General features: G+C 38.8%; 1 protein-coding gene across 1 annotated transcript in view; it reads left to right on the forward strand.

Annotated features, from left to right (window-relative positions):
• Positions 1-13,329, forward strand: part of SCUBE1 (signal peptide, CUB domain and EGF like domain containing 1) — a 266,991-nt gene that overhangs the window by 49,490 nt on the left and 204,172 nt on the right. Inside the window, exon 2 of the mRNA XM_088055086.1 lies at positions 1,576-1,661. Coding sequence (XP_087911212.1) covers positions 1,576-1,661 — 86 coding nt within the window. The remainder of the gene's footprint in view (positions 1-1,575; positions 1,662-13,329) is intronic.

Here is a 13,329-nt window from a genome sequence, read left to right on the forward strand (position 1 = left end):
TGTGACTGCACTTCTCTGTTGCCTCGGATGTTTCTGTAACAAGGAGACACAGACTAAGATGGCCCCTGCTATGTTTGGTTACAGTATCTCCAGCTGGCAAGAATCCATGTTTTAGAGTAATGGTTTGTGCCTTTCTAGTGCTCACAGCTCTGAGCCATCACACTGTGTGTGTATCAATAGCTGCATGAGACATTCTGCTCTCTCAGATCCCATTTACTGTTTCACTAGTTGTCTTTTCTTTCCCTGCTTATGCTTTTTCCTAGGTTTCATTTAGGTGAGTTGAGATCATGCAATGTGTTTGTGTGTGGCCAGTGAGTATTGCTGGAAGGGACAGAAGTATGAGTAAGGATAAAAGAGTTTGTCTTGCAGCCATGCTCTGTGCCATAGCTTGTAAACCAGACACAGTTTTCATTTTGCAGAACTTTTTGGCATTTGAGAGAGAATTTCCCTGACACCTTATGAATCCGACTGAAGTCTGAAACTGAGTATTCAGGTCTAGCAGAGCTAAAACTGACATCGGTGTTAACACAGAATGCTACCAAGCAGTTTATCAGTGATTTTCAAGTTTGCAGAAATTGATCTGATGGGGAAAAGCTCATGCTGGATAAATTTTACACTGATTTCAGAAAGTGTTCTAGTATTGAGGGCAACTGAGCATTACAATAGATTAAGGGGGCAGCATGATTGACACCACTTGGAGTCTTTAGGAGGCAGTTTGGATAACTTTCTAAAAGATATTCTTTCAAACTGTGTTTGGCATGAATGGTCCCTTCTGGCCAAGGAATCTGTCCAGAATGTATCATTCATTCAGCTCCTTCCTTCATATGTAACAGGCAGAATAAGTCCTCAGCATGATCATGATTTGCATAAAGATAATGGTTATAATAAAAGCCTGGGCTTCAGGGGTTTAACTGGGCAACCACTGGGGTCAAGATTTTTTTTTCCTCTCACTATACAATTAACCAGATGTACTCTGGGTTAGTGTTTGCTTAGTTCCTGTGAAGCACTTGAAATTGGCCATGCCTAGAAACTGACTCCTCCTCGCAGTGGCCCAGGGTTACACAGAAACTCCTCTCCATCCGGAATAGTGGGGGAAGAAGTTTGCTCAGACCTCAGAGCATCTCCTGCAGCATGACAGCATGGCTAGTTTGGTCTACCTCATTGTCTTTAAATGCTCTCCCAGCACCTGAGAGACTTTGGAAATGGAACAAACTAAAGTAAAGATTGGAGTGACTCATTTTTTTTCTAAATTCTGCTTCTTAAAACACCACTTCTGGAGTTAAAAAGGCCTTTCTGTGCTAATTTGGGGAAGACAATACCAAGAAGTTCCAAGGGGGAGTATCTACATTAAATAATCAGGTTATATAGGGTTTCCTATATCCTTCAACTCTGCTGCTGCATTTTTCCAGCCTGTGTAGGTATGTAGCCTACCCCCATCCCATCACCTTCAAGCCCTCTGCCAGGACTGCAGGTGTGCAAGATTTGGCACATGAGGGAGAGTTTGGAGGAGCCTGTGAAGGTCAGTGACACCAACCACACCTGAGTATTAAAAACCAGCTGGAAATGGTGAGGCAGGCTGTCTGCAAGGGGCTGCAAAGCAGCTTTGCTGGGAGAAGGATACAGTACCTACTGGGAATTGGAAGAGAAGATTAGAGTTGAAGGTAACCTGCCAGTCTTGAGCTTGTTTATGGAGTTGCTGGACTTTTCAGGCATATAAGCTGTGGTTGATCCACATTTGTAAAGTGCTTGTATCAGACTCATTTTTACTTTGTGGGCAATAAAAATGGTATGTATTATGTATTTCTTAGAGAAATAGTAGTTGCTAGGTTAAAACTTTCCTGTGTTAGAAAATATGCAAATATAAAACCTATCAGGCCAGACAACGTAGTTTTGATCCATCTTTCCTAACCTCCAGTGATTTTAATAGAGCAGGAAGAAGCCTAATGAGATTTGTCAGGACATACTACTGAGATCTGGTGGCTGTAGCAGCTGAATGCTGTATAAAATGTAAAACTCTTCATATAGTGCAGAGGCTGAGTCATTAACCTTTTACTATGGCTCTTTTGGTAGTAAAACTTCCATGTTTGAGACAAAGTAGTGTTTTCATACAAATGAATTCTCTAATTCAGGGCTCCTGCAGCTCAAGATTGGGCCCTGATTCTTTCAATACTCTAAACTGTTGGTTTTAGTGTAGCTGCTCACAGGAGTTTGTCTCTCTTAATCTTGCCCAGTGCTGGAAAATTTTACTTTCAAACATTTTTTTACTCAGTGCAACTTCCTGTGGCTACTCTACTGCACAAGATTGTTGGCTGATAAGAGACTTGCCCACAAGTTAATTATTTCCACGTTCTACACAGTAGCTTTTTTTTTTAACTCTTCTTTTGTTAGGAACTTCAACAAAGATGGATTTTAATGTTTTTTTAGCTGTTGAAACTCAGGCTAGGGGAATATATCCAGAGTATCGAAATTCATAAGGCAGCTCCTAAGGCAGCTCTTTTTCAACAGTACTAAAACAGAGCTGGATTTGTCACATTAAATGTTTACAAAATCTCCCCCCTTCTGTCCCACTGCCCCCACCCCATGTATATTTGTATTCTTTTTAGTGTTAATAGCAGAGCTCCCTCAGAATTTTCAAAATCTAAGGCAAGAGTTTGCCATAAAAAATTCTGCTAAATACTGCTTGTTTTCAACTCTCCTGCGGAGTACTAAAATACGGTGGAATTTCTTTTCACTAAAAAAATTCATAAAGTCTAATTGTGCTTAGACATTTTTGATGATTTTCCAGTTTTTTGTGGCTTCTACTGGACCTTGGCTTTCATGCTGTTTGATATTTTTTTTTTCTTTGTAGGCAAAGATAGCACCTGATTTACCCTTAAACCTGCTTCGTCTAGAACTCTGTCACCTTTCAGTGATTCAGGTGTGCAAGTTTTCTCACTTCCTTTCTAAAGGGAACAGATGGTTCTATTACAAGCCAATTTTCTTAGTCACAGTAATTCAAGTACCCATTGATTCTTGGTCCTGTCTTGCCTGGTAACACCGCTGTGTTGTCAGTGATGTGCCAGTGTGTGACACCAGGACACGTTTGCCTGGTCTGGGGATCATAAACTAACTTTTACAGACCTAACCAAAAAAATGTGAATTTTAGTTTAGAATACGTGTAGTTTAGATTGTATAACTGTTAAATATGAAGTGTTACCTTTAAAAGAAAATCACAGCTGTCTGGTGTTATGCCAGTTGCAATTAATTTCTCTAAATATATTTGAGTTAGGATACAACCTAAAAAGAACTTATATTTTTCCAACTACTGCAAAAATTTTCTTTACTGAACTGTACTAATTTCAAAAGTTTTAATCAGAGTTGCTGCAACCACTTCCTGCAAGGTTTAGATTTGGTTTTTTGATCCACTGTCTGACTAGGGTTGCAATCATCTGTAAACACAGGGGACATTTAGGGTTAATAAAAGGAAAACATTGAAGCTTTGATCTGGGGAAAAGGAGGAGGTGGGTTTTGTTTTTGAATTTCTTCTTCATGATTTTACAGTTTATTAGCACCAACTTAAACAAGCTAATAGGTTCAAATTACAACAAGATAATTGCAGTTTTTTATAGAGCCACTATGAAATAACCTCCCTTCTATTTTAACCTTTTATCTTGGTCTCATTCTTATCTGTGGACTTCCGCTTTGCCCTTCTTCCACTTTGCCTGAAAAATAAGCAGAAAATAGAGTTTACATTATGTCTGTACACACGTCTAGGTTTTTTTTAACATATCCCCAGAGGAAATTGGATAAATGTATTGGATAAATACATTTTTCAATAGCTGTAGAACATTTGTTTAACATGGACTAACACCCCAATAACTAGCAGAAGATTTTAGACGCAAATCTGATTTTCCAGCTAACTTAAGTCTCTCTTGGGATCCTTGGTGACTACTTGCAAACACTTTCCTTGAATGAGCGGTATCAGCAAAGATACATTATGGTGCTAAAAGTATATAATGTAAAAAGTGAGCTAAAAAGATGGAAGAAGGTTTAGAATGAAGGAGGAGATGGAAAAGGGAAGTACTATAAAGGGAAAGGCATCTATAAAGAGAGAGGGGTCTAAGCCTTTTACAATAGAGGCAGACTGAAATAACCATGGTTTCTTCTTTGAGTCGTGAGAATAGCTATTTTCTTGTTTAAAAGCTTAAAGAGCTATTAAGTTGGGCAAATCACTGGTAAAACAGCTGGAAATGTAAATAGCAATTTAAACAGTCCATTGCCCCTCAATCCAAATGTGGAATGTGCAGATCTACTTCAAAAAAGTTCCTCTGGTTTTATTATATTGTCAATGGTAAGAGGATTGAGTAGGCACCCTTTCTCCACGGGCTGAATGGAGACAGTGTGCTTTATTTAGAAAATCCACTTTTTTTTTTTCCTTTCCTCATTTTTCTTCTTTTTTCCCCTCTTCTTTCCCCCTTCTTTCCTTTTTCTCATTTTTTTCCTTTCTTTTTTCTTTTCTTTTTCTTTTTTTTTTCTTTTTGCAAGTGAGCAGACGAGTCTCTAATTTTCACACCATTCTCCCTTAGAGACCTCCTTCAATTGCACCATTCTTTCATTATGTGGAACTAATGAAGTGCTCTGCAACCTTTAGGTCTCCAAAGAATCTATTCCATTGCTCCAGGAATATAGTCCTTAAATAAAACATGTTTCATTGGCTGACTTCAAAACACTATTCTTATGGGGGAATTGGCCTGGAATCACTGTGAGGAAAAAAAAAAATAAATTACATTGGACAATGCTTTTAAATTATAGTTACAGTCAAAGGATACATTCAGCAATGGCAGTTTGGGTTCTTATTCCTAGTAAGCTGCCAAAATTGGAATATGATTTCTTTGAAGTTCCAGACTGCAAATCTTTTTATGACTATTGTCTTTTCACTGCCTGTGTTCCATTGAGAGCAAATGGCTTTTGTGGTGTAAAAAATTATGCAGTAGGAGATCAATAAGACTAATAATTCAGCAGCTGAGTTGGAAGGCTGGCTGCTTGTGTGTCTCAAAAATAACACCTCACATTTTATACACTGCTCTTCTTCTCCAAAGTACCCACCAAACACTCACTCAGTCCTGTGGCTTGTTTATTCAGTGTGTGTAAGCACAGATCTCTTTTACTCATGAGGTACCAAATGCCTTATCCTTCCCTAAATATTTGTGAGTATGAGGGCAGCTTATTTTCATCTGTCATTATAGACTGTGAAGAACAGAGTTATTTCAAATTTGTCAAAGTCTCTTCTCTTTCTATTCAGTGTCTGCCCTCTGGCATTTTTAATTGATTTGCCTTTCTTCTCTAAAGCTTTTAATTGGTCTGAGCCCTGTTTTCCTTCCTCTGTCCTAAAACCTTACAACTGAAATATGCTCTCTCATAATATCTTTGTCTGCATAATCTGCTTTTAAATTAAAAAAAAAAAAAGGGGGGGGTATAGGGGGACAGCAGCAGGGGGAAAATAAAGCTATAGTTCAATGTAAGATTGCTTGTGTGTGTTGGGTTTGTATCTGAATCCAGCAAACAAATGTAAACATTTAAACTTTTTTTAGTATTCATTTCCTTTCACATTGCTTATCTTTCGGAGCTTGATCTAATTTGTTGCATATTGGATTCTGGCTTTTGGTAAACTGAAATAACACTATCAGCATGATTATTGTTATAGTACTGGCAGAAGAGATTTGCTGGCTTAATTTCAGTGAAAACTGTATGTCTGTATTTGACTGTAAAACAATTTATATTTATAGAAGCTGTTGTAATCACCTATTTTTAAGTGAAAGGATTTCTTGGCACATAACTGTTCTGCAATACCCAGGACTTATCACAGATTTCTAGTGTAAAAACAATACATTTAAGCTCTGTTGAACTGATTAGAAAACAGTGCTTAATGAATGTGGGGCTTTGATTTTTGGGTGCCTAGGGATAAGTTACAGCCTTCAATTAGCTCCCACTGTATTTTGGTAGGACAGCACACTGCACTTTGCAGTAATGAAGACTGTGGAGCAGCAGTCAAGAATAAGGACTAAGTTTTGCCAAGGTCATTGGTACCAGTGGTTACCTAATTGTGGACCCTCTTGAGTGGCCTGATTTCAAACAGGAACAGAGCTTGCAGTCCCTGTGTCAAGCTACTCTTACATTTATAGTGGAGACACCTGAAAATCCTTCCAAAATCCTGGCTCTGACTCCATTTCTTGGTTTTCCAAACTTCCCATGTGAACCTGAGAAAGTAATTTAACCTCTCTGTATCTTTCTGTATCTGATCTTTCCCTTATCTTTACTAGGGAGGAATAATACTCCATTTCTCTGCATTGTGAGACCTGATTAATGAATATTTATCAATCTCTTTAAACAGAATAGAGTTGTACAATACTGGCCTCATCATAAATAATTTTTGAAATTCCAAATTTTAGACTTGCTGGAATTTCTATACCTTGATATAGGAGAGATTCTGGAATTGCATCCTCTCATTTCCTAGCATGGAGTGACTTTTATGTAACTTTGGTATCCAAAGACAGAGTTCCGATTTCATTTTCTTCCCAAAATGAAGTGTGCAGTTGCTGTAGCTGGCAAGCCGTGAAAGCACCAAGTGAGGCCCAGATGAGTCTGAGTGCCAGCACTTGCTGCTGTTGCCCAGCTGCTCAAGTTATTCCTCCCCTGCAGAGAGAGATGTGGGCTCTACTACAGCTCAGTTGTGTTCAGGTTGAACTGGGACATGCAGTGCAAGTCCTCCACAGGGCTGACACTGCTGTTCTGCACTCTGCAGAGCTGTTTATCTTGCTGTTTAGATGTTGCAGGGTTTGCACACCCTTGACACAAACCTGAGTGTGCAACTGAAGGCCAGATAAAGCCAGCAGAAAGCTCTACATTATTCTGAGTTGTGGGGTTGGACTTTCAGAAGTAAAAGGCAGATGAAACTTGAGATCCTGTTCAAGCATTTAATGCCCTGATTAAACACCAGCTGGAGACAAAACAGGGAAAGCTGTAGAAGGTAGGTACTTCCATGTTCAGTGTCAGCTCCATAAAAGCATGTAGATGGAGCTGTCTATTTCTAGGTAAAAAAAGAGAGATGCTATGTTTTATGCAGGTTCTGAACATCAAGAGATTTTACAAGTACTATCTGCAGTCTTGACACATGTATCTACATACATCTGGCCTTTTTGGTGTCCAAGGTTTCTTTCATTGGGAAATTGGTGACACAAGTATTGATTTTCTTTCTCTAACTCAACCATATTTGATTGAAATTAATTCCAGATTATTTTAGATGTGTCATTTAAGTCGAAGAATGACGAGAATTTACCCAGGAGCTTTCAAGCAGTCAGTATCTTATGCCTGCTGTATTTTCACTTTGTGATAGTATACACTTTTCTGATTTCATCAGCTCTCTGAGCACACTTTTATGAAGCCTTACTGTGCTGTAATCTTCTGTAAGCTCCTTTCACTGTAATTTACTATACCTGTGTTAATCCAATCTATCTCTAATGATATAATAATACTAAAAAATGGCAACACTAATAATAGGTCTGCACTGTGTATTTCATGTAATTTGAAAAGAGAAGCAATGAGCATATGAAACTAAATCCTGCTGTCCTTCTTTATTCATTCAGCCATGGCCTTTCAATAGAACAAAATAATATGCAGGATTAAGGTGAGTGGAATTTTACCCTTTCTATATCCAGGCCTCCTGAGGATGCTGCATTTAATTCTATTTGATAATCTTCTATTTTATTTGCCATTTCACACCAGCAGAAACTGCAGCTGCCTGTCAGGGTTTCAGTTAGTCTGAGCTTCAGCTATCTCATAGGTAGCTTAGTGCACTAAAGCATAGGCTCCTCTGGAGAGTCCTTAGGGAGGAGAACTCATTTAGCAGAAAAGTATAATTGGGGCTTCCAAGTGGTTCTGGAATCATCACTGTATATTTGGATAGAATGATGCATTTTCAAAGCCTCTGCAAGTGTGTAACCAAGCTGAGTGCGCTTTTAAGGATGAAGTAAGCAACCAGAATGCCTTAATTCCTGGGCCTTTTAAACATGTCAGAAATATGAAATGGGAAAACGTGTCAGATATGCACTCTACCATTGAGATGCAGCATGATGGCAGTATGAGGGGTCTGAGGAGTGGTGTTCCCCTTCTGTGCTGTAGAGGGATCTCTGCTGGGTCCTTCACAGCAGTGTTAGGAAACGGGGCTGGAGTCTGTGCCAACATGGCCTGTGAGCAACAGGCTCCCTCACAGCAACTGCAATTACCCCGAAACACCCCTGCAATACCTGCTGAAATAGAGTCCTGGGACTTGGGAAAAATGTGCTAGAAGGAATGAAGATTTGCTGACCTTTTGTTTTGTTAAACTCAGGTTAGAACTGCAAAAATCAACACACGGGTGCGTAGACTTTCTTTGTCTTGTTTTGTTTTAAGAAGGGGAGGCATTAGTTGATGTGGTAGAAAAATCTGAGGCAAAGATTTGAGCTTAGATATTTTCTGCAGTATCTTCTCTGTAGGAAGTTTCTTGTAAACCACGAAGATCATGATAGCCTGGTTCCATCAGATTTGTCTGGTGTGTTGACAAGTGCAGCATTGTTCTACACAGGACATGAACTTTCCTATTGCTGCAGAGAAAGTCGTTTCTCTCCATGTCAGAGCCTAAAGGAAAGTGCAAGAGTTCCCGCAAAGAGCGACAACAGGAATAGGTAGCAGTACAAAGAAGCCGTGGCTGAACTTCTTCCAGTTCCATGTGAACTGAATTTTATTTATAGTATCCCCATTAAAACCCTGAGCACCCAACTGTATCCTTAGGTCAAACTTTCATTTTTCATTTCCTTTGTCTAGTCTTTCCAATTAAAACATGTTCATTTTCACTGGTCGTGAGGTTCATAAGTGTTCAACATCAACATTTTAAGCATTTGAATATCTAAAAATGTGAGGAACACAGCTGATATAAATTATAAAATTAATATAATTCTACATTTTATATAATTCTACTTAATAATGTATATTTAATATAATTTTAATTTGTTAAAATTATATGTTATTAATTTAATATAAATTATACAATAATCTTGGCATCTCTAGACTCTGTTGTCTTTATGAGAATATTAACTTTTCAATGCTTCATCCAAGTATTTTAAAGATCCTATTGTGAGATTTATCCTTCTTCCTTAAAAGATAATTAGGAAAAAGTCTTCTCCCTGTTTTGAATTCTTCTTGTTTCAGAAGCCCTATTCTGTTTACTGGAAAACAGTTGAAACTTCTTAATTGTCACAATCCTTAGCTAATCCGAGCTTGCCTAGAGATGGAAAAGAGTTACTACAGGACTATAGGAGACAGGACCCTGCTTGTTCTCTTTCTGAACCCTCGATTGTGGTGTTGCACTGCTCTGAAAGTTATTTCTCACCAATGAGCCCCACAGTGCTCATGCTACAGGCCTAAATTTCTGCTGCTATCCCACTGATACTCACTGGTCCTGCCAGACGACAGCTAGAGTGTTTTATAATATTTTTTCACAGCTGAAGAGGTTAAGGTTACAATCACAGCAGGGGAGATAAAGGCTTCCTGATCAAAGCCCATCTCAGTTCAGCTGTATTGAAGGAACAGAGCAACTGAATTAAAATGCATTTAATTACAGTACAAAGAATTACATGCATCTATATTTCAATATAGGTACCTACTTTGGAATAAAACTTTACTTGGTCTACAGCAATTTTGTCTAGGATAAAAGTTGTTACTGGTAATAGGCCAGGCTTAATGGATAAAGTGATGGCTTGAACTCAACCGCATCTTTCGTAATAGGCTTCTTGTTTAAGTTTATATGGCAATGAGCTCTTAAATTGTGGATTGTGTGCAGTAAAGACTGCAGCTAAACAAGGGGATGAGTATATGTTTGCACTTGAACTAAAATAAGCACATTGATTTTAAGAAATCTGTACTACATAGCTCCCGCTACATAGCTGGCTTGGACTTGGATTGGTAAAGGAATTGATGCTCTGACCTGGTGTTTAGTCCTCCAGCTGGTTTTGATGGAAGAGTTTCTGTCCCTGCAGTAAATTGAACAGATGCTGCAATGCAAAACTATCTAAGTTTCAACAGCATTGGACTCTCTTCATATTACAGCAAATTAAAGGGAAAATCTTGAGAGCAGCTTTGGTACTGTGGGCCTCCCTGAGGAATGCAGAATTTCAAATTAGTACACAAATCTCACTCTAGCTCTCAGTGGCTGGGAGGATAGGGAAGGAGAAAAATTGCAGGAGTTGGCTGCATTACAGATTTTTTTCCTTCCTATCTGCAGAAAGGTGTCCTGAGAAATAACCTTTAATTGTTTGTAGAATTGTAGAGTCAGGAAAAAATTACATTTTATGAAAAAGCTTCTGTTGGAATTTTCCTGGAGTCTTGTTGTTGCTTTTAATGTTAAAAATTAAATGGTTTTGGATCAGGAAAGTTTTAAAAGAATTGTTGCAGGAGTCTTACAAGATCTTCCCGCGATTTGTCAAGTTGTCCTGCCAACTCACCCACATCTGCAGCTGCTCTGCCAGGCTACAGTTGAAATTTGCAGCCTCTGGAAGTCCTGGGGCTTTGGTGAGTGCTTTTGGTTTGTGCTGGGTTTTGTGCTAAATTTTTTTCTTTTTTTTTTTCTTTTTTAACATTTTTTTGAGGGAAAGTAGAACAGGTAGGCAGGGCTCTGAATTGAAAAAAAATTATAATTTCACAGTATTAAGTGTTCTGTGAAGCTGAATCAGCTTTTGCCTCTGAACTGCTGCCATGGTGTGTTCCACAGAGCAGAGAGGACTGCCCATGTGGATTAGAGCCATGTTACTCCCCACAGCTGGTTTTGAACTGTGCTGAAGGATAAAGGGAATGTGAGTGGAGGGCATGGCCTCTTCTCTTTATCCTGCACTACACAATCCCAAGCCTGCTGAGACAGTCTTTGCAGAAGTCTATAGGCAAGAGTAGTCCTGCTGATAAGTATGTACATGCTTCAGTGTTCCTTGCATGTTCAGGGCCTTGATTAGAATGGGAAAGGGAACTGATAGCTGACCACAAATCATGGGTACAACAGAAAGTACCTCAGCCTGAGGGCCTAAAGTGCTTTGAAGAAGAAATTAGAGCCATCTGTAGCCATTTTTGAGAAAAAGTTCACTTTCAAACAAGAGATCAGAAAATGTTTTCTAAAACAACCCAAAAGCTTTCTCTCATCTGCTGCATTACTAGAATGCTGTTTGCTGTCCTGTGCAGTTTGCTGTCCAGAGCAGTTAATGACTATCCAGAATTTAAGATTTTAAGTAACTGTGATAAGCCTAAAAAACTGAAGACAGGACTTTCCTCTGAGTTGCTTGACATTTTTGGAGTGTGCAGTCCCAGGTGTTCAAGAAGATTGCATGTTAGAGCATTAGCAATACATATTTCTTTGCAATCACAATAATCTGTGAGGTTCATTTTGCAACTAACTGAAATGCTAATGCTAAGATACAATGGCAAGTAATCTGCAGCACATTAGGAGCCAGAACTTGTACTAGCACAAGTCACTGTTTTGAAGTCCTCAGTGGAGGAATCATTAAGTTAAAATTTTCATCCTACTCTAGTGTAAAGCTTGTAGATGGACAAAGATCGATTGGATTTTTTTTCTCTTTGATATTTCCCTTCTGACTCCCTCATGCCTCTACTTCCTACAACCAAGCCATTTCAGAATGCCACTGCCTTGTGAATCTCCTTGTGAACACAAGGACACATCACTACCATTTCTAAAACTATTTTAGCAACAGACTTATCAAACAGGACTTTTAGAAGTTATCCTTTTCAGCTCTACATTTCCACAGGTCTTTCTCATCATCTCCCACCTGCTAAGGTATAATCCCAAAGCAGGTAGTAGGCACAACCTTGTTTTGTGTGCTCTCTCATGCAGATTTTAGAGGTGACCCTTATTAGTTTTGAGACTGCTGTAACGAGTCTCCTGTATAATGACGGTTATAAAGTTTTATCCAGCTCTTTATGTATCGAGTCCTTATTCACCTGTTTGAGATGTAACCTTCATCTTGGCAAAGTATGCTTTTACTAGGATGGAGTGCCACTAAAGGAGGATCTACTCTACTTTTCATGGTGATGGTGGTATTTTCCATCTCTTCATTAATGTTTTCATCTTTCCGTCTCAGTGGTTATAACTCAAGCAGGAGGGAAAAAAAAATTACTCTTCCCAGTAACTCCCTCCTCTTCTGCCATTTAACACAAAGGTTAAAGCATTTTTCTGAATAGAAAACTGTTCATGACACACTTAGGAGGAAAGAAACTTATGGATTTGTAGACAGTAATGTTAAGTAAGGTGTTTTGAGCCTCATGATCCACTGTGTTAAACTAATTATATGTTTAAATAAGTGCTTTTGCATGAGTCTTCATCTCTTTTGGCACCTTGGCAATGAAAGGGGAGGAACAGCTGGATGAAGCAGGTGACAAATTTTGGAGGAAGGTAACAGCAGAGAAAGTAGATGTCCTCAAGCATGAGTTGATGTCTCTCTTCAAAACCTGGCACTGACTTCCACCTTTTTTTTCCCCACAATATCCAAATTTACCACTAGTTTCACAAGGTTTCATATATTGTCTCACTGATGGGAGAGTGAGATAAAACTGATTGTGATCTCACCAAAGCTAAGGAATAAATGTCCCCTCTTATCTGTTACAGCAGCTGCTCTGTAATTCCCCGTTTCCTCCAATTAGGGAAAAAAAGAAAAAAATATCCTCATCCTCTTACACACTGCAAAATTTTCATTATGGATTATGGTGGACATTTTTTGTTGTTGTCTTTTATTCCCATGTACAAGAACAAAGCATTGAATTACTTCAGCTGCATGCTGCTATTTGACTTCCTGGAAACTTACATGCTGTATTTTCCTGGAAAGAAGTAATACAGCATCGAGTATGTGGTGCTATGCATCTCTATTGCCTGTTAGTATGAAAAGTTCTGTGTATACAAATGCAGAATGGTCTATATGGCTTTGAAGAATTGGGCTTGCATTCTTCCTTCCTAATAGAAAGTATTTAAGTAAACTTTGGAGATACATGGTTCAGGGTTCAAAGTGTAGGTGCTCCCAGCACAGATTCTGACACATGGATTCATTGTCCCCTATTCAAGGGATCCAGATCTCTCTCGGTTCTTCGAAGTACAGTTCAGAAAAAGAGATGAACTGAAGTTAAACGGGTCAGGCTTTATGTGCCTCACTGGCCTCATAAAAGCTGTAACTGGGGAAACAGACAAAATAAGTATAGTATATTATTTTGAGAGGTGCTGGATTAATACAGTGAAAGATAGGCCCTGCTACAGTGGGCTTTCACTGC

Source organism: Pseudopodoces humilis, chromosome 5 (assembly GCF_049639895.1).
Source record: "Pseudopodoces humilis isolate 2021_Gansu_Grassland_sample_001 chromosome 5, ASM4963989v1, whole genome shotgun sequence".
Lineage (NCBI taxonomy): Eukaryota > Metazoa > Chordata > Aves > Passeriformes > Paridae > Pseudopodoces > Pseudopodoces humilis.